General features: G+C 37.6%; 3 protein-coding genes across 5 annotated transcripts; all 3 read left to right on the top strand.

The window, feature by feature from the left end:
• Nucleotides 1-1,561: 1,561 nt before the first annotated feature.
• Nucleotides 1,562-4,242, top strand: LOC130091096 (tripartite motif-containing protein 16-like). 2 transcript variants are annotated; one of them, XM_056258795.1, is made up of 6 exons: nt 1,562-2,192; nt 2,282-2,377; nt 2,799-3,032; nt 3,165-3,315; nt 3,437-3,475; nt 3,692-4,242. In XM_056258795.1, exons 1-6 carry the CDS (start codon nt 1,632-1,634, stop codon nt 4,210-4,212), a joined length of 1,602 nt encoding a protein of 533 aa, XP_056114770.1. In that variant the 5' UTR covers nt 1,562-1,631; the 3' UTR covers nt 4,213-4,242. The 2 variants fall into 2 exon arrangements, with proteins under 2 accessions (XP_056114770.1, XP_056114769.1); XM_056258794.1 differs by having other exon boundaries at nt 3,416-3,475.
• Nucleotides 4,243-5,077: 835 nt separating this feature from the next.
• On the top strand, nt 5,078-7,769 carry si:ch211-276c2.4 (gastrula zinc finger protein XlCGF8.2DB). The gene is made up of 3 exons (XM_056258798.1): nt 5,078-5,293; nt 5,784-5,979; nt 6,490-7,769. Exons 2-3 carry the CDS (start codon nt 5,895-5,897, stop codon nt 7,524-7,526), a joined length of 1,122 nt encoding a protein of 373 aa, XP_056114773.1. The 5' UTR covers nt 5,078-5,293; nt 5,784-5,894; the 3' UTR covers nt 7,527-7,769.
• Nucleotides 7,770-11,898: 4,129 nt separating this feature from the next.
• On the top strand, nt 11,899-22,915 carry spsb4b (splA/ryanodine receptor domain and SOCS box containing 4b). 2 transcript variants are annotated; one of them, XM_056258800.1, is made up of 5 exons: nt 11,899-12,132; nt 14,841-14,894; nt 15,150-15,168; nt 18,127-18,979; nt 22,079-22,915. In XM_056258800.1, the coding sequence occupies exons 4-5, from the start codon at nt 18,262-18,264 to the stop codon at nt 22,204-22,206; spliced, it is 846 nt and encodes a 281-aa protein (XP_056114775.1). In that variant the 5' UTR covers nt 11,899-12,132; nt 14,841-14,894; nt 15,150-15,168; nt 18,127-18,261; the 3' UTR covers nt 22,207-22,915. The 2 variants fall into 2 exon arrangements, with proteins under 2 accessions (XP_056114775.1, XP_056114774.1); XM_056258799.1 differs by lacking the exon at nt 15,150-15,168.
• Nucleotides 22,916-24,310: the final 1,395 nt, after the last annotated feature.

The raw sequence follows: 24,310 nt of genomic DNA, 5'->3' as shown, positions 1-24,310 counted from the left end.
ATAAATTATTGCATTAAAAGCTGTGATTCTCACCATTCTAAATAAGTATAAGTCATCTTTATTAAGTAGCATAGGTCCTCTACCCAAAACTATATTTTGTATCTTTATTATATTTGGTTTCTTAACAAATTCCCCTCAATAAGGCTATCTGAGCATTTTTTTATTTATTATTTTAAGTATAAAATATATGAGTGTAATGAGATATAAGTTCACTGCAACTTATCCAACATCCTAAAGATAAATCATTATAATTAAAATATATTTCTGGTGTTATAAAATATTGCATATGGATTTTCCAAGCAAAATGTATATTTTAGTCAGAATTATTGCGCTCCTGTTTGGCGCGCATGCGCGCAGCAGCGCTCGTTCAATGTGAAGTTTAGCATTAAAATGGAAATATTTGCACGACTTTCTAACATTTACAGATGGAGAAAATACCTGTGAAATGTATGTTTTGCACTGAAGAAAAGACTCAAACGCATAAACGCATAAAACAGCACAAAATATATGCTGTTTGATGGTGGATCGATTTGATCCTCGATCGACCTCTAGGACTGCTTCAGACACGCGTGCACACCTGGTGCACACGCAATTATCTAGACTAGATAAACACCTGGATCAAATTAGTGGGATTGCGTGAACTTCAATTACCTTTTACGAAAACGCTTTAGCCCCAACTTATTTGTTAGAGTCATTCAAGTCAGGTGTTGGAGTTTAATCCCACTTTTCTTAGCGTATTTTATGGAACAACCCTCGGTAGAGCGTCGTTATCCCAGTAGTGGACGAGATAAACTAACGTTACTTCATGATCTTCAATTGTGAATGTGTAGTTTAATAATTACAGGTCAATAATGGTCAGCAGTCGATCACATGTGAATATATATCTTTCTCTCGCCTCTCCTCTTTGAGACAGCTAGCACACGCCCATTGTTGTGTTTTTATTTATTTTTACGCGCTGAGAACCAGGAAGTAAGTTAGCCTATTTGATTTCAAGCGAAATGAAACTTATTTCGCCTCCACTTCATAAGTTATTCAACCTCTATAGATCAACACCGCTGTTCTTTGGAGCAAAACTGTTAAGCAAATCATATTTGAGTTGTATTTCTGTCGAGGTAAGGAAATCGCATTGTGTGTACAGAGTTTCTACTCCTGTAAATTGCATCAGGCCTGGTAAAACAACATTTTTGTTTTGTAACGTTACTTTTGTTAAACGAGTATTTTTGGATTTTGTTGTCTAATCAAAACGTAAGTAATGAAATGGGTTACATGCCGACTTAAAAGCTGTAGGCTACTTTTACTCTTTACGTTTGCGATTTGTTCTTTTAAAATACATATCTATTTCTGTGGTGATCATGACTAAAAAGACTATTCTGGATAAATACAAGTTCAACTCTATTGACAGCATATACAACAATATTTACAGCCTGCAGTTGATCAGCATAAAACAGAATTTCTTTCCTCAGTTAAACAATTTAAACTGTGATTACCATTGTGATTAGGCTTCTCTCAAACTATTTTTTGGTTGGACACTTTGACTTTGTCCTTTCACTCAAGCATTTAATAACTTTGCTTTTCTTGGCAATTACAGGACAGAGACGGATAATCTGTTCATCTTTGAACACTGCAAAGAAATGTCTGAATCTGCAGCGAGTCAGTATGAGGATCAGTTCAGCTGTCCAGTCTGTTTGGATCCTCTGAAGGAGCCGGTGACGATTCCCTGTGGACACAGTTACTGTATGAGCTGTATTACTGACTGCTGGGGCCAGAAGGAGCAGGGGCCGCCGTACCGCTGTCCCCAATGCAGAGAGAGCTTCAGTCAGAGACCTCTACTGAAGAAGAACACTCTGATAGCTGAGATGATGGAGACGCTGCAGAAGACGTCTCTACAAACGGCTGCTGTGGAGTGTGATGTTTGCACTACAGAGAAGAACAGAGCTGTAAAGTCCTGTCTGCAGTGCTTGGCCTCCTTCTGTCAAACTCACCTGCAGCTTCACTATCAATCTCCTGCGTTTATGAAGCACAAACTAGTCCAAGCTTCCAGAGATATTCAGGAGAACATCTGTCTCAGTCATGGGAAACTACTGGAGATTTACTGCCAGGATGATCGTCAGTGTATTTGTTACTTGTGTATGATTGACGGTCATAAAAACCACAATGTGGTGCCTTTGGATTCAGAATGGACTAGTAAAAAGGTAATCAACGCTTGTGTACTTTAATTTAAAATTACCAATTTAAATTAGTGAGATACTGACCAACTTCCTCCTTTTGTTAACATCTTCAGAAAGAGTTAGAGGAGATAAAGGTGTCGTGTCAGAAGCTGATCCAGGAGCGAGAGAGAGGAAAGCGGGAACTCCGTGAAGCTGTGAAGTCTTTTAAAGTGAGTATGACAGTGATGTTTACAGTGCTTGTAAAAGTGACGTATTATTACAGATCCCACAGAGAATCTTAAGTGATATTTGCAGCGGAAAAACAAGAGCGAAAACATACTCCTACAAACAACAACAACAAATGTGCCAATGCTAATGTTTTCTGGTTCATGTAGTTTTTGCGCATGCAAAAGTAGTAATTTATTTTTCGGAAGCATTGCTTTCAGTTCTTTGTAGTTATATAAAGTATGTTTGCAAATAACCGGAAAACTAATCCAGTATAAACAAGCTACATTTTAGTTTTACCAGTTCATTTGACTGATAGAATGCATAATTACTCTCTGGATTTGGAAAATATTTATGATAATGGAGTAATTTAATTGAAACTGGTCTTATAAATACAGTATTTAGGCTGTTGTTCCTGTCCAACAGAGTTCAGCGCTAGAGAGCATGGAGGACATTGAGAAGGTCTTCACTGAGCTCATCTGCTCTCTGGAGAAGAAACGCTCTGAGATTAAAGAGCAGATCAGAGCTCAGGAGAAGACTGAGATAGATCGAGCAGAGGAACTTCACAAACATCTGGATCAAGAGCTGACAGAACTCAGAAAAAGACAAGCAGAGATTGACAAACTTCTGGTTACTGATGATCAGATCCAGTGTCTGAAGGTAATGATGCAAAAATGTTGAGAAACGTCCATAAAATAAAACACTGTTGTGCCGTGCTTGCTTTATGTTTTGGAAAATATCTGTTTTGCTTCAAAAATTAAGTCTTAATTATTTTTAATATTCTCATTTCAGAGCTGTCAGTCTGTGTGTGTTTTACCCTCATTTGAAGACGTTTCCATCACTCAACACACTCATCTGTCTTTTAAAGACATTTCAATCTCAGCGTTTAAGGAGGTTTTGGAGGACGTTTATCAACAGGAAACAGCCAGAATATCACGAGAAGGTCTATTTTTTTTTTTTTAAATTGAAAATAAGGTGATTCATTCAAATGTTTGGATTTCATATAAAAACAAAACATTCGATTGTGTTTCTTACCCCTTTAGTGTCAAATGTCCATTTCTCAGAGTTTCCAGAATCTGAAACTCCAAATGGATTTTTGCAGTGTAAGTTGAGATTTATTTTTATAGATTGTTCTCTCACACAACTGCATAGTGATAGTTAATAATATTCATTAACTATCTCTATATCTGTTATTTATTAAAAATAATAAATTTATCTGCTTATTGTTAGAAATAACTATTAAAATGTGACATTGTGAGGGGGAAGTGTGGATGGCAGGACTTTATTTGAATATCTATTTGTCCCTCCGTCCTCATCAGATTTCTGTCAACTGCAACTGGATCCAAACACAGCACGCAAAAACCTCATCTTGTCAGAAGAGAACAGAAAAGTATCAAATTCAGCTGAAGTCCAGCAGTATCCTGATCACCCAGAGCGATTTGATGGATATTGCAATGTCTTGTGTCGAGAGGGTTTGTGCGGTCGCTGTTACTGGGAGGTCGAGTGCAGTGGGAACGACTGGTCTGTAGCAGTTTCCTACATAGGAATTACTCGTAAAGGAAAGAGTAAAGACTGCAGACTGGGGTTTAATAGCAAGTCCTGGAGACTGACCCACTGTGACCAGAATTTTTATGTCAGACATGATGATAAGCATGTCCCAATCCCTGCTTTCTCCTCCTCTAGAATAGGAGTGTATCTGGATCACAGAGCAGGAACTCTGTCCTTCTACAGCGTCTCTGACACACTGACTCTCCTTCACAGAGTCCAGACCACTTTCACTGAACCCTTATACCCTGCGTTTGGGGTTGGTAGAGATTCATCTGTCAGGATCATATCATAGAGAAAAGAAGAATTTAGATCAGTAATGAAATGCTGAAATTGTTTATGTAAAGGTATAGATATACTCAAAGCCTTTATGGTTTTCTGCGCGTTCCTGTCAACTCTTTACTATCCTGTACAACAAAAGATAAGATGATTGAAGTTCATTATTGCAGCACAAAGTGCTCACATTATTGCTTTAGATTAAACATGTTTAACAGCATTAATAAATGTACCTAATTTGACATTATCTGAGTCATCCTCAGTGATATTTTTTTTTAAAGGAATTTCCAAAGGCTTTTCCCTTTTTTGTGAATTGTTTAATTTTGGGGAATATTGTGTTAAAGTATCTCAGAAATAAAGAGCATCTCTGCCCATGTGTTTACATGCGTCACTGATAGTGAGGTCCAAGTGAAATGTCAAACTCGGCTGTGCTCTTTAATGCCAGGATAATACAACACAATGTGATTGCAATACATAATCGATTATATTATGTCTTTCAGTGTTTGTATTTCACAAGTAGGTTAAGGTGTGTGTGGGAATATCTTTTTAATTCTGCTAAATTGGCAAATGACCTGCCATATAATGAAAAAGGAATCGCAATCTTACCAATCTACCATGTATAAAAGCATATAAATTGGAGTTTGCCTGGATGTCATTTTATGGTAATTGTCTCTTTCACTATACACTTAAATGTGTAAAAAATGTACATGCACATGTGAATTTTCTGTTTGCATGACACGTATTACTACACAAAAGTGCTTGCAAATTTGCATATTCGTTTTCTGTGTACTGCAGTATTAACTTTTCCAAGTTATCTTTTAACTACTACTATAGATACTTAGCTTTCAGATAGACAAAACTTACATTCCTCAAATCTCTTCATTTTGGTGCCATTGGCAGAATAAACATTTCCAGTAGGTGGCAGCAATGCACTAAATGGTTTTCGAGTTTCCCATTCAAATCCAAAAGAACAAGAGAATGCGCATGCGTAGAGAGAAACTCGAGAGATTATGCGAGTGTTGAAGTATGAAACGCATTATGAACTCTGGTTTTTTAATAATTAGAGTGTAATGTGTTGGCAGAGAGTTCTTCAGAGACTAGTGAGTGTATATTTATGTGTGATAAAGAATATTTTGTTTTAAGGTTTAATGTTATTTGAAACTTTCTTTTCTAATGTAAGAATTGATGTTTGTGTTGAGTTGATGTACATTGTACTGTAAATGAAATGTAGAATTAGATGTAGCCATAAATCTTGATCAGCTTCTATATAAATAGACATTCTTTATAAAAAAAAATTCATTTTATTTGCATTTCACCTGTAACTTGTTTCTTAGTAAAGCTTTCTGAGTAACTTACAAGTCATTGCACACTAGATTGTCTTTTTGGAAAAATGCGTCTGCTTAATGGATAAATGTAATGTAAATGTAAATCTCTGTTTTCTATGTCAGGTTTCTAATTTTAATTCAATAAGGTGTGCCGTTTCATGCTTACAAAAGCCCTGGTTACATAAGCAACCTTTCTATAGAGCTTTTTTTATATGCGGCTTATACTCTAAAACTCTATTATTATTTCCTTTTTTTTATTTGTCAGATCTGGTGCCCCTCCCAAAACATCACTAATAAAAATTGGGAATTTTGCCATCATCATACAAGAGAAGGGATACTCCAGATGTTAAAGCTGAGTTCGTTGTGACTGTTAAAGATGGCGTTTGTTGAAGTAGAGATTGAGGACACGAGTGATTCAGAACCATCCAGAATCGATCATGAAGATACAGAGGAACAAACAGGTTGGTGTCCATTCTTTAAGGTAACAAAACAGATGTTGTGTCAGTGAAATAAACAGTAAGTGAATGGCAAATGATACAGAAATCAGGGATGCACAACATATCACCCACCATATCGGTATCTGCAGATATATGTTGATTTTTTAATGTTATTGTTATTTGGACATGGTCATGGATTTAATGGTGAGACTTTTGCTTTTGTAATCAGGCTCTCAAAAATTATATGAAAATTTGGATTTAGATTTATCGCCCAATATATCTGTTATCGGCTTTCAAATATAAAGAATTATTGGTATCGGCCAAATTTTTCATATTGGTGCCTCCCTACAGAAAATGCATCCGAATGATCATATCATTCTATAGCAATTCTCATCCACTATTTAATTGCTTTGACAAGAGAATGACAGAATGAACCTTTGGCACATCAATATACCTGATACGGACATATACCTGATCTCTGTTGATATCTGCTACTAAATCAGGGTTCACCTAAACTTAATATGTTTATTTTAGATTGGATGGAAGTGAAAGAGCCAAGACAAGAATTGAATGAAGAGGAGGAGGAACATTGTAACTTGAAAAAGCTGCACACCTGCTCTCGGTGTGGAAAGAGTTTCAGACATAAATCATCTCTCAGGAATCATCTCTCTGTTCACTCTGGAAAAAAGCCCTTCGACTGTGATCAGTGCGGTAAATATTTTAGCTCATTGTCACATCTCAACAAACACCTAAAAATTCATTCAGACGAGAGGCCGTACTTGTGTACCGTTTGTGGAAAGAGTTTTTCACGGCTGGACAGTTGTAAACAGCACCAGAAAATACATAATGAAGTGAGAGACCATGTGTGCTCGAAGTGTGGGAAGAGCTTTACCACAGTTGGCCAGTTGAAACAACACCAAATAATTCATACTGGAGAAAGACCTTACAAGTGCTCATATTGTGACAAGAGTTTCACTCAATCTGGAAACCTGAAATCCCACGAGCGAGTTCACACCGGAGAGAAGCCGTACCACTGCACTCAGTGTGAGAAGAGTTTCAAAGATGCAACCGGTCTCAAAAATCATCTGCACCTTCACTCTGGAGAAATGCCATTTAACTGTGAGCATTGTGGGAAAGATTTTAATTCATCATCAAATCTGAAAAACCACCTGAAAGTCCATACGAATGAGAGGCCTTATGTGTGTTCTTTCTGTGGCAAGAGTTTTTCACTGCAGGAAAGTTGTAAACTGCACGAGAAAATACACACGGGTGTGAGAGATCAAGTGTGTTGTGTGTGTGGGAAGAGCTTCGTTACGCCTGGACAACTGAAACGCCACCAGATCATTCATACTGGAGAAAGACCTTTCAAGTGCTCATCGTGTGACAAGAGTTTCTCTCTGTCTGCACACCTGAAATCACACGAGCGCCTTCATACCGGAGAGAAGCCGTACCACTGCACTCAGTGTGGACAGAGGTTTAGACATTCAAACTCGGTAGCAAATCATATGAAAAAGCATTTCCCAAAGTTTCACAGTGAGCAAAATTCATCCATCCAGTTAGTTAGTTTGTAGTGCTTTATTGGCATGAATAATATTGTACATTTGTATTGCCGAAGTAATTGCAGTGCTTTTGCATAACATTTAAACAGTGCACAATTAGAATATTGCAAAACAACATGCAGAAAAATCAAAACTGATGAATATAAGTAAGTGGCACTAGTCACCATGAAATCAAAATGTACAATTCTTATATTTATGGAATATTGCAGTATTTATTATTAATTATTTATTTGTGCACATCATTATTTAATTTGTTTAGGGATAGTTCACCCAAAAATTAAAATCATTTATTATCTTGAAACATTTGATGGGCCCCATTGACTTCCATTGTATTTTTTTTTCCATACTATGGAAGTCAATGGGGCCCATCAACTGTTTGGTTACCCACATTCTTCAAAATATCTTCTTTTGTGTCCAGCAGAAGACAGACATTCATACAGGTTTGGAACAACTTGAGGGCGAGTAAATGATCATTTTTGGGTGAACTATCACTTTAAATTCATGTCATGTGTTATAATCTTGAATCAAAATAACTTGCCCTCCCTCTTGCAGTGACATCTCTTCTCTGATGATGCGTGAGGGCGGGGCAACCTGTCACTCACATGAGATTGACCAATAGAGGGTATGCATTGATGTCACTTTCCCGCAGGAACACGCCTCCTGAGTGGCAGAAGAGCTGCTGTGTGACTTGGTTTAATAGGGGAAACTGCGGAAACGCGAGTAAAACAAACGATTGTCAGTTTAAACTAAAGGTTGGACTTGATATAGTGTTCCTTACAACTTACCAAAGATCAAGTGATCAATGGATATTGACAGTCAGGAATCGTGTTTCCTGACATTTATATTGATCGATTTAAATGGAAGAGCAGGAAATTCATAAAGCAAATACGCCTGTGAGCGATTTATATAAATACAGTATAGGTAGGTCTAAATCCATGTGATTACTTATATATCCATGTTATATATCATCCAGCCTTAAAACTTGTATAGTTTTTTGTCAGTGTTTCTTTAAAAACATCCAATTATGCAGAATACATGATGGTAAATATTTAATTGATGAGTTGTTAATAAATTATATAACAATACAATATTATAGGGTATGATTTTACCCCTAAATTTAGCATTTTGACTCAAAATGATAACTGTAAATCAAAGCTTTCGCTGCCTGTAGTCCAGTTGTTTCTGTGAATCCATTTGCTTATCTTTTCTGTAGCTTTCGGCAGTCTGTAAAAAATAAACCTCAGATTTCTTGTCAAATGTAGTTGTACAGTCAATCGCAAAGCTCTTTCCCGTTGTAGATGTGTTTTGTGTGTTTTTCGCTGCATTCACGCTGAAAACCAATGCTGCCGCTCAGTCTTTCTGCCACTCAGTGTGTGTAACCGCAGTCACTCCGCCCGACGGTGACGTCACACGCATAACCTCTATACAGCAAACCACAACTATCCAATCAATTCCCCGTGGACAGTCAAGTCCCGCCCTACATTTGTTCTTGTTCGAGAAGCCGTTTCACTCAGATATACGTCACAATAGGAAAGAAAGGCGATTGAAATTTCTGTTTCATGCTGACTTCAGAGACTTGAACAAGTTAAAGTCGTATTCACACCTGCCTTGTTTGGTTCGATTGAATCGAACTCTAGTTCGTTTCCCCCCTTGGTGCGGACCTTTTGGGCAGGTGTGAATACAGCAATCGAACTCGGGTGCGGACCAAACAACCGAACCGAGACCCAGCTGAAGAGGTGGTCTCGGTACGGTTCCAAACGAACTCTGGTACGGTTCGTTTACGGTGTGAACATGAACCGACCCAATTGCAAGAAAGCACTGCGCCTTTGAGTTAACAGGCTTCCGTAGTCGGAGTTGCGTTATGGAAAAGTGATCTGTTGTAGCCTACTACATTACATCTGTTGCGCGTCTTTCTGCGCGTCGTGTGTGCATCATTGGAATGGAATGAATGAATGAGTGTGTGCATCAGGACATTCACATACAGAGCGTTCTCTTTAGTCTAATCGCGCATAGATGCAAAAAAAAAAAAAAAAGCATTTGCAGTTCATATAATGTAACGATAGTTACAATACAAGGATGATGCTGCGTTAATTTACGTAAAGCCTTTTTTGCACTTCCTGATTTCCCTACTTGAGAATCCTTGTCCAATGAATGGACGACCTTAGCACACGTGTGGTTTTGTTTACAAATTTTGGTTCACTTGCAAAAAGAGCAGTGTGAAAGCGAACCGTACCCAAAAAAAAAAAAAAAATGTATTTGGTCCGGACCAAAGCAAGTGAACCATCGGACTTTCCTGGTGTGAATACACCCTAAAACTAATATAAATGAAATGTAAACATGAGCAAATTGCATCTTACAGCATTAAGTGCAAGAATTTAAATATGAGTGTTATGGAAAAGTATAAGTATTTTATCATAAGCATTGTTCTGTTGCACAGGCAACACGTTTTCTTCAGATTCAGAGTAAATAATGTGAGATTTAGATGAAGTAGTTGTGCGTAGTTAGCTAAAATAAACTAGAGTTTCCGTAAAATTTCGTTGGGGAGCAGCAAAATTATTAAATCACTTTAATCTCACATTTAGCCTATGTATTTTTATTTTTCTGATTGTAAGCCACCTCATAAAGACATGAACAAAGAGTATGTCAGTTTGAAACGATTCTCTCAATTTGAGTTATTGACTTTGTTTAGACTGATCTATAGATTTCTCTGCAACATAAACATTGTCTATTGTCTCTGTATGATGGCAAAAATAAAATGATTGCACTGACATCTCTGATTATGTGTGATTTTAAGTAATGTGTTTGTCCATTATAGTGTTTTAAGAGACAGTAATAGATTTCGTTTCACAAGTCATGATCCTGTAGTTTGTCTCAGCCTGTTGACACAGTGCATTGTGCTTAATATAGTGTGCCAATACACAGAAGATCTACAGACGTCACCGTAATGAAACTAGAGAACTACTGGAATGAAAGAAGAGGCTTTTCAGCAGTTTTGTTTCTGCCAGACTATTGACAAGAATGAAATCAGCCTTTCAGTCTGCATGTGAGAGATCAGAGCTTCACATTAACCAGCTCCAGAGTTGAATAAGCTCTAATGTAATGAAACGCATTATGTGTCATGAGGCCTTTCATGAAAGGAGGTTTAGTGAAATGTTTGTGTTGTTTCCTGGCCACAAACAGGAACAGGTACTGGCCTGGGTACAGCCAGGCCAAACCTGGCATTGTCACATTGTAAAGAAACACTACGCGCCTGTAGATTTTACACGTAATACGCAAGCGCATGGCGTCAGCGTTTTCACAAATGCGCGTTTTTCTTTTTTACACGGATATGATAATGGTATCGTTTTCAAAAACGTCCAGAACACAAAGTTTTCTGTTTTTTTGCTAAGCCTGACTATAAGCATGTATCACTTGATTAAATTAACTTTATTTGAGCAACATTTCAGCTCTCGGGTGAAGAGCTGTGCAGAAGCATTTAGCCATGAGCAACATTACATCAGAAAGGATATGGATTACTCCTTTCTCAAGCTTTTCACCCTCTATCTATTAAACTTTTAGCCTGCAATGCACCTCTGTAAACTGCCCTGAGGTGTCTTGGCCTACCCTTAATTCACTGAGATATACCACCGTTTTTAGTTTATTAATAGATTGATTATTCAAGGCTGAGATTGTGCCAGTTCAGACAGAGACTGCTGTCTTCAGCTTCAATGTGGAATCAGCTTTTGCAAACACACACCGATCAGCACTTCTGCTAACACACACTGGTCAAGTGCATGCAGAGACCAGAAGAAAAGACCGGCGAATCAGTTTCTGTACTTACTGTAGTATTAACAGTAAATTATGCTTGCATACATGAAACTAATCTTTACACCAAACCAAAATTAAAACTTAAAATAGATTGTGGGGGTATAACGGTACACAGAAGTCACGGTTCGGTAATACCTCGGTTTTGGGGTCACAGTTCTGGTGAATGGTGACATCTTAATAAGAGTGCATGTTTGATACTAAAATAAGTACATTTAATTGCTTCTCATTGACCTATAGTTTGCCAAGTCCTGCCAATCACTACATATTAATCATAAAGTAAAATATTTACAGAACCTTAATATTTAATGGTATTTAATTATTTGTGCAATGCATTTAATAGATATCACTTTCATGAAAACAATTGGTTTGTAAAAGCTGAGTTTGAGCTGAGGTTTTGTTGCATTTGCGCAGTTTTGACAAACAAAAACTGTGCCCGTCTGTGGTGTTTGGAGCGCTTCGATTCAGTGAATCATTTTGCCAAGCAAATGATTCAGAGTTTCGAAAAGCTTCGTTTCTCCAGAACCCTTCATGCTTTCGTCACCGCCCTCGCGTCGACGCGGCCAATCAGCTCGCACTGGCCTACGGTGACGTCACTCGCTAAGTAGCTCGCGGAACAAAAGCCATCAGCGCGGTCTGTTCCTCCCGGCCGGAAGCGAGCGACAGGACGCCGACGCGTTCGTTTAGCGTTAAAGTTTGTTTTAAACGAATTTGACACGTTATATACGGGCGTATACAGTGTAGAATTGAAAATCTCGGGACTGGCGGCGAGTGTTTTTGTCTGCGCTGAAGCTGCGAAAGGATTCTCGCGAGAGTAAGTAGATGAGCGCGTGGCTGGTTTGTTTGTGTTTGTGCGTTAGATTGTTTCAAAGCAGCTGAAACCGCAGGACAGTATCGGGTCGTTTTAGGATTGTGTATTCTAGTTCTGGATCATGTCATACATGTTTTCATGCTGCAAATATACTTGCTCTTTAATTGTGCCACATGCCAGCAACATATTTGGCCTTTTCCACCTTTAAAACTCACTGTTTCGCTTGCACAGATGTGTCTGTAAACATTTCGTTCAAGGCTTTTTTTTTGTTGTTGGAAAAAACGTTGTCAGTCAGGCAGTGCACATGAAAAAGGGATGTTTTGAAAATAGGTTTGTGTGTCAATTTCCATGAGTGTTTACGTGTAAAGGTCACAGTGGAAAGAGTTACAGAGATAATCTAATCATGCTTTTTCCCTCCGTGTTTTTATCTACCACAGCTATTGTGAAATGCACGAATAAATCACTGGTGAACAGTGGGGGAGACTATTAAAATCTTTTGTATATACTTTTTATATATGTCAGCAATGATTCAGACATGTTATTTATTTCTTAGTGTGGGCTGATGTCACTTCTGCAAAGTTCTTTCTATTCCCTTTGTCTCATCCGTCTTTGTTCTTTAAAACCATGCCCGCTTCCCATTACCTATATAATTTGCATATGTTCGTTATTCATTATGGATACCTTAAACTCAACCCTTATGCAAACAAGCATTGAGACAGTCGTGTACATGTGTGTTTGTTTGAGCTTTCAAGTTTTGTTTCCTTTAAAGGTCGAAGGGTTCATCAAATAAAGACTTGGAATATGTCAATCAGAATTAGCATCATGCTTTGACTTGACTCAAACTCCTAACTACTGTTTATAGTTAGTAAGTTTAGGTATCGGGGTGGATTAAGGGATTTATAATATGATCGTGCAGAATAAGGCATTAATATGTGATTTATAAGTACTAATAAACATAGTAATATGCATACTAATAAGCAAATAGTTAATGGTGAGAATTGGACCCTAAACTAAAGTGTTGCCCAGTTTTCAGATAAATAATAATTAGAAAAATATAATGTTGAAAAGGGAACTTTAATTCTGCATAGTGTTGCTGTTGACCATCCACTGAAACCAGTCACCTCATGAAAAGGCCACATTTTAATTTTTTATGTTGAATGTAAATTAGCGTTGAACAGTTGTATATTAATGCATTTAACATAGATTATTAAATCTTAAAATAAAAAATTGTACATTACTGGAAAGTGATAAAGCCTATTTTATCCCGAATTGGAATGTTCTGGGAATGTCCCGTTTTATTTTAAAACACAGCTTTTTTTTAAAAGATTATTATGCTATGGCTCTTCTCATGAAGAGGCAAAAGTTCATTTTCTCAGCTTCTGTCTTGTGTTTCTAAAACTACAGTGCTGTCATTTCTCCTTTCAGCTGAGGTCATTCTGCTCGGTCATTTTTCGAGCATGCTCAGAACGAGACTGACGGAAGCAGGAAGTCCCAGTACGGTTTCCTCTTCCTCTTTCTTTCATCTCGTTCTATTCTCTCCTTTTTTTATGGCTCATGCAAAGACGTGTACTGTTCACCCGTGTGGGTCAAACGTAAGACGAGGTCGTCACGGAAGCACAAACGCATGCTTCAGGGGTCTTCATTGACCTGACGTTGAACTCTGTGTGACCTTTGAACTTCATTGTGAATGTCACGCTGGTGGAGTCACTGACCACATGTGGTGCTCTGCTAATACATACAATCTTGGCGCCTAAAGAAGTTATTAGTACTGATAGTCTTGTTAAATCAACACTATGCACAATAACTTCACTTATATACAACTGTACTCAAACATGACTCAGATGCTCCACAGCATCACATCTCTGTTGATCAGACAGTTTTCGATACCTTTTTAATGTAGGACACTGCAAGCATGAATAATGCAGATGTGACAGATGGAGGCGGTCCTGTAGTCAGGCATGACCAGCTGTTTTTGTGTCCACTAGGCCGTGCACGACTGCTTATTCTTTCTAGTCGACTAGTCAGCGGGTCAATGTTTACCGTAATGAGGCACAAATGCTGCTTTTGGGGAAGGTCATGTACTCTGTTTACTCAGGACATATTTTGGTAACATTTTATTATATATATTGATTTTGTGTTGGTTTTACGGTTGTTTAGTGTGTTAATATTAGTTAATGCACTTCACTTGATGCCATTACTAAGTAGCCATATAACTACTAACAAGTAATTATTTTAAAGCATTTATTAATGTAGGTTACTGTTAATTTCTGCATGCACATTATAAGGGATATTATGCAGAACGTAAATTATATTTGAATAATAGTATGTTTATACATTAACATTAATACTTAAATACATTGTACCAATACATTAATACATTCGTCCTGGGAATGTGTCCGTATATATATATATATATATATATATATATATATATATATATATATATATTAGCGTGTGTGTATGCTTTATAAGAACACTGTAGAATACTACTCAAAATATAACAATAGAACCAGATTCTTCACAAAAAAACTAATCGATTTGTCTGCGCAACCCCTAGTTTACATGAAAATGGAAAAAGATGAGCTTATTTTACTCTTTGAGAAACAGAAACTCCTGCATGTGTGCTGACTGATGAGATGTTAGCTTCCTGGTTCTGGTTGTGCACAGGTATAGCATTTTTCCTAACAGAACTCTTCTTTGTCTCTGCGCAGGAGTTCAAGGCCTAATAAAACTCGTCCTCCTTCAGTCCTGCAGTGATCTGGAAGGTAAGTGTTTGCTCAGTTATTCACACTTACACCACAGTTCATTCCGGTGAATCACCATCGTCATGAGTGAGAGGAGTGTTCTGGATGAACGAGTGTGTGTGTGTGTGAGAGAGAGAGAGATAGAGAGAGGAAAGGCGGCTCTGTGTTTGGCTGAAGGGTGGAGAGTTGCTCTGGATTCTCTCCACTGTGAACTGCTTTACCCCTTTTCATTTCTCTTTCATTTTCTCCCTTTCCTCCTGCTCTATGCTGACACAGGAGAAGCAATGCATGCAGGGTAAGCTCAGACTGTTCTTGTGTGTTTGTTGTGTGGAGTAATCCAGTGTTTATGTGTGCTTAACAAAATCTCATTCTTCAAATCGCTTTTATTACTATATATGTTCATAGTTAGTGATTTGAACAAACCTGTAACACTTAGTATTGAACTTCATCCCACACTATTCACTCAAATCGCGTGTCTTGTTGATGATATGTGTGCTGTTACTATTCTAAGCGATGAGATGTACAATTTTGGCCAACTGGTTTGGAAAAAAGTGAATGAGAAACCCGAACAATATCTAGAGACTTAAGGGTTGTATTGAGCCATTAAGTAACAAACCATTTCACCCTAGAAACTGGGGCTGCCATTTTGAGTAAAAATCTAATTTTAGCATTTAAAAAAAATTTTTTTTTTTTTTTTTGCTGAGATAAATTTAATGTGATTTTTATTTATTTACTTATTTGAAAATGCTCCATGCTGTGCTTGTTTTTTGGGCTGCACAATTTGGCCAAACATTTTGTGATTTTTGAATCAATGTCTATAAAATATGTTTAATGATATTAATTGTTGTTTTAATAATAATAATAATGATAACCAATTATTAAAATGATTAAATAAAAATGTTATAACAAAATAAGAAATTACTGTTATTTCACTGTAAAATAAAATTGTTTAAAAATATATAAGAATATATTAAAATAATTAAATAAATGTTTTATAACAAATTAAAAAGAAATACTACTGTCGTAATATTCACTGTACAAAAATGAGTATTTAAGAAAAGTAATATAATAATGATATTTTTATCTTGCGGTACAACTATACAATTACAATACTGATATTAGGCTGTCTTTATTTCTTCATTTTTAAATGTTAAAGTCACCATAAAATCTAATTGGCAACTCTTTTCATGGAATATTGCTGTGTTTGTTATAAATGATTTATCCATGCACCTCAACATTATTATTTTTTTAATTCATGTGCCTTCATAATCTTTCATCAAAGACATTCACTGTGTCCGAAATGGAATACTTCCCTAATATGTAGTATTCGAAGAAAAATAGGTGAAAAAGTCCCAGGATGACCTACTACTTCCGGCGAGATTCTGAAGCGTGCATTCGATGGACACTTCACAATCCCATGAGTCCACGGGAGAGGATTTATGAATAGCAGTGAAGTACTACTAAGTACATACTACCCATATTCATACGATAAAGAACATGCCACTAAAGTAAGTTGAAATTCAGATGTAGTTCCTGCTCAGCATGTGATTTCAGGTGCAGCGATTAACTTGCCCTCACCCTCGCAACGACATCTCATCTCTTTATCACTCCGGTTATAACATTGCGTGATTAGTAGCTGCATTCTTGCTTTTTGGCAAAATGTAACTTTTGATTATCATAGAAATCCAAGTTTCTTTACCCAGCGTTTTCTCATTTTCTTTTTTGTTTCGTCTTGCCGTCTTGGTTTATTAAGATGTAGGCGTCTTTGTTTGGCTTAGGCCAGTCGAGCTCAGTTCCTGAGCAGTGTTTGGCTCTTGTGATGCTCCGTTCAGTAACAGAAGCAGCTGGAATGATGAGTCGTGCTCTTCATGTGAGGGCGTTTATGGGAAATGTGCACACCCCATGTGGACTTGTGTCAAATGTGGCTCTTTTTCCGGAGAAAATGAGTTACTGGATTAGGTTTTGGCCAGTGCAAGTTTGCTTTTTGGCCCTGACTGCACGTTTGTGTCAGTGATTCCAACAGAACGTGCTGTCGTTTCTTTCTTTATTGCTCAAGAGGGAATATTCATCTCCGATCCACACACTCTTGTGAAAGCTCGGTCTTCTCAGGTTCACAACCGATTCCCTCAGTCTCATGCTTGCGGTGGAGTGTGAGCGCAAGCGGCGCCTTCAGATGCTGTGAAATCTCATCTCCGTCTTGAGGAGTGTCTCTTTAGTGAAGACTTCCTCTGTACTTTTTCTTTCGCCTTTTCCTGATTTACAGCCATACTGGGTAGAAATAATTTCTTTGCTAAATAAACTAGTTTTAGCAAAATATTTAATTGTGTATGTGAAGGTTTCAGATCTGTTATTAAATGAATACTGCTAAATTATTCATATTAATGTATATTTTTGATTTCGTCTACACGTATCCATTCTAGTTTAATGCCATTACCATTATTGGGTTGATTAAATAAGCCTATGATAGCTAAACTACTCTTCAAAAGCTTGGGTCAGCAAGTTTTTTTTTTTTTTTTTTTTTTTTTTTTAAACGAAAAATGTATACTTTTTTTCAACAAGGATTCATTCAATTTATCAAAATTGGCAGTAAAGATATTTATAATGTTACAAAAGATTTGTGTAAGTTCTTTTGAGCTTTCTATTTATCAAAGAATCCTAAAAAATGTATCACCAATTCCACAAATATATGAAGCAGCACAACTGTTTTCAACTCTGATAATAATCAGACATGTTTCTTGATTAGGAAATCGTCATAGAATGATTTCTGAAGGATCATGTGACACTCGACTGGAGTAATGATGGTGAAAATTCAGCTTTGATCACAGGAATAAATTACATTATAAAAATGTATTCAACGAGAAAACTGTTATTTTTAATAGTTTTTTTTTTGTGTGTTTTTGATGTACAGCCTTATGCTCCACAAGGCTGTATATAAGAGAATTCTTTAAAAAATATACAAAACTTTTGAATGGTGTGTATATTTGAAAATATTGTTTGCAAAAGAAGTTGCTTGAGTGTAAAGTACAAACTTTTAATTTGTAAAACATGGAATTGCTTGTCCTTATCGAGCAAAAATTAGCCCTTCCTCCATGTTGTTTACTGACGTGTCAGGAATAATGATGTTGTTGATGATGAGTTCAGGCGAGAACAACATTGTAATTGATGCACCTAGTCTGCAATTAGTTTGATTGAAGTGCAGCAACATAAAAATGTCACAACAAGCATCCTTACTCGCTTTCATTTTGCTCTACAGTGCCGTCTACTCCGGTCCGAACGACTTCTCGTGGATGGGGCAGTGTCGTCTCTTCTGATTGGCTGACGCTCTCCGGTCCACCCTGCTCATGAGGTAACCCCGGCTGTCGTTGTTGATGCCCGTGGCTGGGCCGTGATGGGGCAGAGGGTGTCGGGTGTGGTGAAATCCGCGGATGAGCCGGAGACTGGTGAGCTGGCGTATCCGCCAGTGTGTGCGTCGCTCCATAGTCGCGGCGTCCCGTTACCCGGCCGTCTGGAGCTGCTGTTGGACATGCCTCCGGCGGGACCGGAAACCCAGCTGCTGCACACCTGGAACCCGGACGACCGCTCGCTCAACCTCTTCATCAAAGACGAAGACCGGCTAACGTTCCACCGCCACCCGGTGGCCCAAAGCACGGACTGTGTGCGGGGAAAAGTCGGCTTTACTCGCGGCTTGCACGCATGGACTTTGCGATGGCCCATTCGGCAGCGCGGGACGCACGCGGTTGTTGGGGTCTCAACTTCTTTGGCTCCATTGAGAGCCGTCGGATATTCGGCCCTAGTCGGTAGTGACGCCGAATCCTGGGGTTGGGACTTGGGACGAGGCCGACTGTACCACGACAGAAAGAGCCAGACCGGCCCGGCGCCGTCGTACCCGCAGTTTATTGAAGACGAAGATGAGGAAGGGACGTTCTCCGTGCCCGAAGTGGTTCTGGTGGTGCTGGACATGGACGAAGGCACACTGGGATTCTGTGCCGATGGGAACTACCTGGGCGTGGCGTTTCGTGGCCTGAAAGGAAAGAGGCTGTACCCGATCGTCAGCGCCGTGTGGGGTCACTGTGAAGTCAGCATGACCTACATCAACGGATTAGACCGTATGTATCAATATCAGGTTTTGCTACTTCTGTTTTTCCTTTTTTCCCATATTTTCCTTAATCCCGTATCCAAGGGCGGTGCATGTTGATTTGAAGCCAGCTCTTTAGATTTAAAGGGGCTATATGTACGAATTTTGATGCATTAATATCCAATGTGTGAACCGCTTGTAAGAAAACTTAAAAAAACGAGACCTTCCCCGACTTCCTAGGTTGTCTATGAAAGCCTGTAGACTAATTTTTATGTGAAGGGCTCAGATGTTTTTGCTGGGAAAATCAACTTTACACACGCTCCTGAGAGCCTCTCATCCGTTCTGACTCATGAAACGAATGCTTATACAATGTTCAGGAAAATGTTGAAAAAGGTTTTCTGTAATGGCAGTGTCATGCAAAGAAAAGGGATTCATTCAAACTAGTCTCATATAGTCAGATCTATATAGTCAATAGTCTCGGATATACTTTACACACAAACTATCGTAAGTGTAAAGTTGCTGGCTGCAGTTCACTTAACGGCCACTGGTGTCACTAATAACAAGGGTTTCTAAATTCTACATGGGGCTTCTACTTACACTACTTTTAAAATCTTAACGCATTTATAACACTAGGCATCATACACATAGTGACTACATTGTTACAAATTAAAGGCCCGTTCACACCAAGAATGCTAACTATAAAGTTTTAATAATCATTCTAATTGTATCAGAATGGAGAAGTCCACACCACAACTATAACAATAAAAGCACGGAGGAACAATATCGTTTTAAAATGTTTTTTTTTAACAGCTCATTCTGTCTGTCATGCGTCACTACGTCATTGCACATGCGCAGAACTTTCCGGTTTTAAGTTTTCAATCCGTTCAAGTGTTTACATGTCCTCTCGAACAGATTAGACAAGGTTTTAACCACCCCTTACAACCCATCCGAATGAAATTTAAATCTGATTTTACCAATTCATTCTAAGTTGACGTGGTTACATCTGACTATTTATAATTCATATTTGGTCACTAGCTATTGACGGAGCTATTAAATTCAGCATCAGAATTCATATTGCTTTAAAGAGCTTAAGCATTTAAAGTCACTGGCCACAACTGCAGCATGTGCTTATAGTTAACAAATATATAATATAACATATAATAAAAATATAACATAGTTATATATTAGTTATCGTTCTTGGTGTAAGCCGACGTTAAAACCGGGTATTATACAATTAAGACGAAAATACTTTCAAGTCGTTCCGAACACAACAAGCTAATACAGAAACATGCGCCCCTCATAACAACGCATGACAAATAAAAACAACGTGCACTAAAATAGACACAAAATATCAAGCATGTTTGATCGCCTAGACTGAATGGAATCAAAGTCTGAAGCTAATAGAATAGCTAAAAGAACAGAGTCTGTGTCCATCATAGAGAACGCAATATTTTCTGTGAAATCTGCACACCGTCTCTGACTTTCCGCAACTAGCATTGACTCGTTCAGACTGTAAGTCTGGGCAAAAGACGTGTAGTGTATTTATTTCCAGCCTCTAGCTGAGATGCTGTTTATAGCTTTGCTGTTGCTTCATTATGTGAGTAATTGCGCAACCATTTGTAACAACATGTTTACGTGTAGCTCATCTAGTGCTTTTTTTGTAATGGCAGATTTGAAAAATGATGTACCTATGAAAGCATTCTAAATTTTTCTCATGTTTCCTAACATCTGTCTCTGAAAATGCAATCTAATAGACGTTGCAACACTGATCACGAATTTAAAGAGATCATATCCTACTACACTTAGTAGCATTTGTATCTGGTATTTCCTCCCAATAGCCTATGCAAGTCACACTTAATGAATAAATAATGCCATAAATGTCATAGATTTTAGCAGATGCTTTTACACAGCACTTGCTGTGCTGCATGATCTTTTCTCTTCACCAACATTTTCTTTAATATTTTTGCTTGTGTCTTTAAATCAGCTGGTATTCTGGAAAATTAGTGAATGTACAGTACCATTGAAAGGTTTGGGGTCGGTAAGACTCTTAATTCATTAAAAATACTGTAAAAACAGTACTATTGTAATATTAAATAAACATAGTATAGTAAAGTAAATATAGTAAACCGTAATAGTTTAAAACTGTTTTCTATTTGAATATATTTTAAAATGTAATTTATTCCTGTGATCAAAGCTGTATTTTCAGCATCATTACTCCAGTCTTCAGTGTCACATGATCTCTCAACAATCAGTATAATATGCTGATTTGCTGCTCAAGAATCATTTCTGATTATTATCAATTGTTGAAAACAGTTGTGCCACTGCATATTTTTGTGCAATTCCTGATGCATTTTCCCCCAGAATTCTTTGATGAATGGAAAGTTCATAACAACAGCATTTGAAATCATTGCATATTTTGTAACATTTATAAATGTCTTCACTGTCATGCTTGATCAATTTAATTCAAGCTTGCTGAATAAAAAAAAGTGCTCATTTTTTGTTAAACAAAATAAAACTGATGTCAAACTTTTGAATGGTAGTGTATAAAGTCAACCCTCAAGTTCCACTAATGTCACGCAATGCTTTAATTTTTAACCGTATATGTCTAAACATTTGTGAGTTGTGGGTCAAATTAAATCGCAAAGATGTTTTACAAACATTCCCACCTTTTTCTATTATTCTCTATATAAATGTCCGTAACACTTTATTTCAGGGTTCAACTCTATTAACTAGTTGCTTATTAGCATGCATATTACTAGGATATTGGCTGTTTATTAGTACTTAAAAAGCACATATTAATGCTTTATTCTGCATAACCTTATTCTACATCCCTTACTCCTACCCAATACCTAAAGTTAAACGCTACAAAAACTACCTTACTATTAATAAGCAGTAAATTAAGAGTTTGAGGCAAAAGTTGTAGTTGATAGTGAATATATGTTCCCCATACTGAAGTGTTACCAAATGGCCTCTCTCGTGATTGGCTGGCTTTTTGATCAGTTTGTAGTGTCACAACCATGAATCGTTGAGCTTATCTTGAATCAATGTTGGTCTTTTGAAGTCCAAATGAATGTTTTCACATGATGGCTTGAGGTCTTTGACCCTAACCGACCTCTGCTGTGTCCCGTAGCTGAACCCCTGCCGTTGATGGAGCTGTGCAGGAGAGCGGCGCGACAGGCTCTGGGTCGACACCGAATCCATCACATCCAGTCTCTGCCACTGCCACAGACGCTCAAGAACTACCTGCAGTACCAATGAGACTCTCTCTCTCACACACACACAGCCAAAAAACTGGACACCCGCTCAGAAATGATCCCTGGTGCTGGTGACTTCAGGACTGTAGAAGCTTTGTGCTGTGCACAGATGTTAATCGAGTGACGTATAGGGACGGACGCTACCGAATTGAGCAGCCAGACGACGAGTATCTAGTTTTTATACATGATTATGAGGTGATTGTAACAATAAGGTGTTTGTGTTTGAGAATGACTCAAGTTCATGTCTTCCATGGAAATAATTTTCTTAAGAGCTGATGATTTAGATTTTCCTTCACTTTTATCTCAACAACTATAGACTTGGTTCTCTGCACATAAATCCAGCATGATATTTTATTCCAGAAAACAAGTCGTTATTGTTTCACCAGTCTTCACTAATACGCATCATCCACAGTGCCTGAGATCTTTTAAAATCTTTTCTGTTGTTGTTTGTTTTTGACCCCCCTAGCTGTAATCATGACGAAGCTGATTAAATCGGTTTTCAGATGTTTTAGCGTATAAACGCGACTATGAAATGTGCCGCGGCGTCTGTGAAGCAGATTTTTACAGATCTGATTTTTATATGAATTTGATGTCTGCCAGAGCAGTCTGTGTTTTGGGCCTCCGGGTGGTGGTGGAAAACCTGCAAGATGGCAGACACGACTTTGTTCATTTGTGACTTTTGAAATGTGAATAAAAATAAAACTCAACCCAAATGCAGTCTGCTCCTCTTTCATTGCTGTATCACTTGCTTTTAGATTAATATTTTTCATTCCAATTCTGATGTAGTAACATTTTTGTTAGTGTATTTTCAAATGGTCATCATGTTGAGTTTTGCTGAATCTACTGATGATTTATATTTAAATATCTATTTTCGGGTTTATATTATTGAGTTTTTGGGTTAATGGCGTCACCTTGTGGGTCTCTGAAGAATAGCGTACAGAAAGCGTTCAAAGTTGTTAGCTTTAAAGTTTATAATTTATATTTTACTTAATATAAATTACACTAAGACCTAAAGTGTATTGCTCATATTGATATATTAGTTGTTAAATATTCATGTTTTTGTCACTTTCATTGCTGTGTGTGTACAGGTTTGGCTATAACCTATTTTGTGAGGTCCAAATGTACCGGTATAGTGAAATTATGACAACTGATCATGAGGACATTTTACTGGTCCTTGCTATTTGAAAAGGCTTATAAATCGGCCAAAACATGTAGTGTTTTCCACATGTATGTTTATAGGTTGGGTTATGTGATTGAAAATCAATTGAAGTATATTCAGTTTCCTCACTAATAATATAGTGAAGCAAACGTTTGTGTACGTGACCGGCAGTTTTGCTTTTACCGTGGCCATGAACAGACAGACGAACAAGTGGAGGTGACAACATTTATAGGCTATAGAATAATAAAATGTGAGAAAATATAGTAGGATTGTTAGTAGCATTAGTAAATAATTTGTCTGGAAGTTTTACACTATTAAAGGCTAGTTCACACAAAAATGAAAATTCTGTCATTAATTACTCGCCATCATGTCGTTCTAACCAGATAATATAAGAGTATAGTAGTCAGTCATTTTTATTAGGTTAAACAGTGATTTGATTTTGAATTTGATAACGTTTTAATTTAAGGCCCACCCACAATTGGTCTGGCCCATCCAAAACTGGAAACCTGGCGCCGTGCCTGATGCATTCTAATGCTACCGTATATAACCTAATACCTGCTAATACTACACATTGAAATCGATTTAGAAAATGTAATATGAGTACAGGAATTTGTCTTATATTATTTAATTCATATTAATAATTATATATATTATATATTAATTATAATATATATATATCATTCGAGAATAAAAGAAAACTAAACTGTTGAGCCCGCGATTGCTAAACAATCTGTTTCTATGGCAACCATGAATGGCGCGTCACGGCCGCTGCTGCCGCTCTGGCGCGTCATAATGTTCGATTACGTCACAGACAGCACAGATTATAAATACTCAAGCTCTAGTCCTTGCAGTTCACCGTTATTCCCGAACAGAAGCGATTTTGAGTGAAGTATCGATTGCATTATAGCAGAGAAGTTTAGTAAAACGACGTCGTCATTCTATACAGACA

The sequence above is a fragment of the Rhinichthys klamathensis genome, unplaced genomic scaffold (genome assembly GCF_029890125.1).
Source record: "Rhinichthys klamathensis goyatoka isolate OS25496 unplaced genomic scaffold, OSU_Roscu_1.1 h1tg000159l_1, whole genome shotgun sequence".
Lineage (NCBI taxonomy): Eukaryota > Metazoa > Chordata > Actinopteri > Cypriniformes > Leuciscidae > Rhinichthys > Rhinichthys klamathensis.
Note: the sequence above shows the minus strand (reverse complement) of the source record. Positions and strands in the feature narration are given on the sequence as shown.

Coding starts and splice junctions, on each gene's coding strand:
- LOC130091096 (XM_056258794.1), top strand. CDS start 1,632: ATGTCTGAATCTGCAGCGAGTCAGTATGAGGATCAGTTCAGCTGTCCA. Junction 2,193..2,281: donor CAGAATGGACTAGTAAAAAG/GTAATCAACGCT, acceptor TAACATCTTCAG/AAAGAGTTAGAGGAGATAAA. Junction 3,316..3,415: donor AGCCAGAATATCACGAGAAG/GTCTATTTTTTT, acceptor TTACCCCTTTAG/TGTCAAATGTCCATTTCTCA.
- si:ch211-276c2.4 (XM_056258798.1), top strand. CDS start 5,895: ATGGCGTTTGTTGAAGTAGAGATTGAGGACACGAGTGATTCAGAACCA. Junction 5,980..6,489: donor AGATACAGAGGAACAAACAG/GTTGGTGTCCAT, acceptor TGTTTATTTTAG/ATTGGATGGAAGTGAAAGAG.
- spsb4b (XM_056258799.1), top strand. CDS start 18,262: ATGGGGCAGAGGGTGTCGGGTGTGGTGAAATCCGCGGATGAGCCGGAG. Junction 18,980..22,078: donor CTACATCAACGGATTAGACC/GTATGTATCAAT, acceptor TGTGTCCCGTAG/CTGAACCCCTGCCGTTGATG.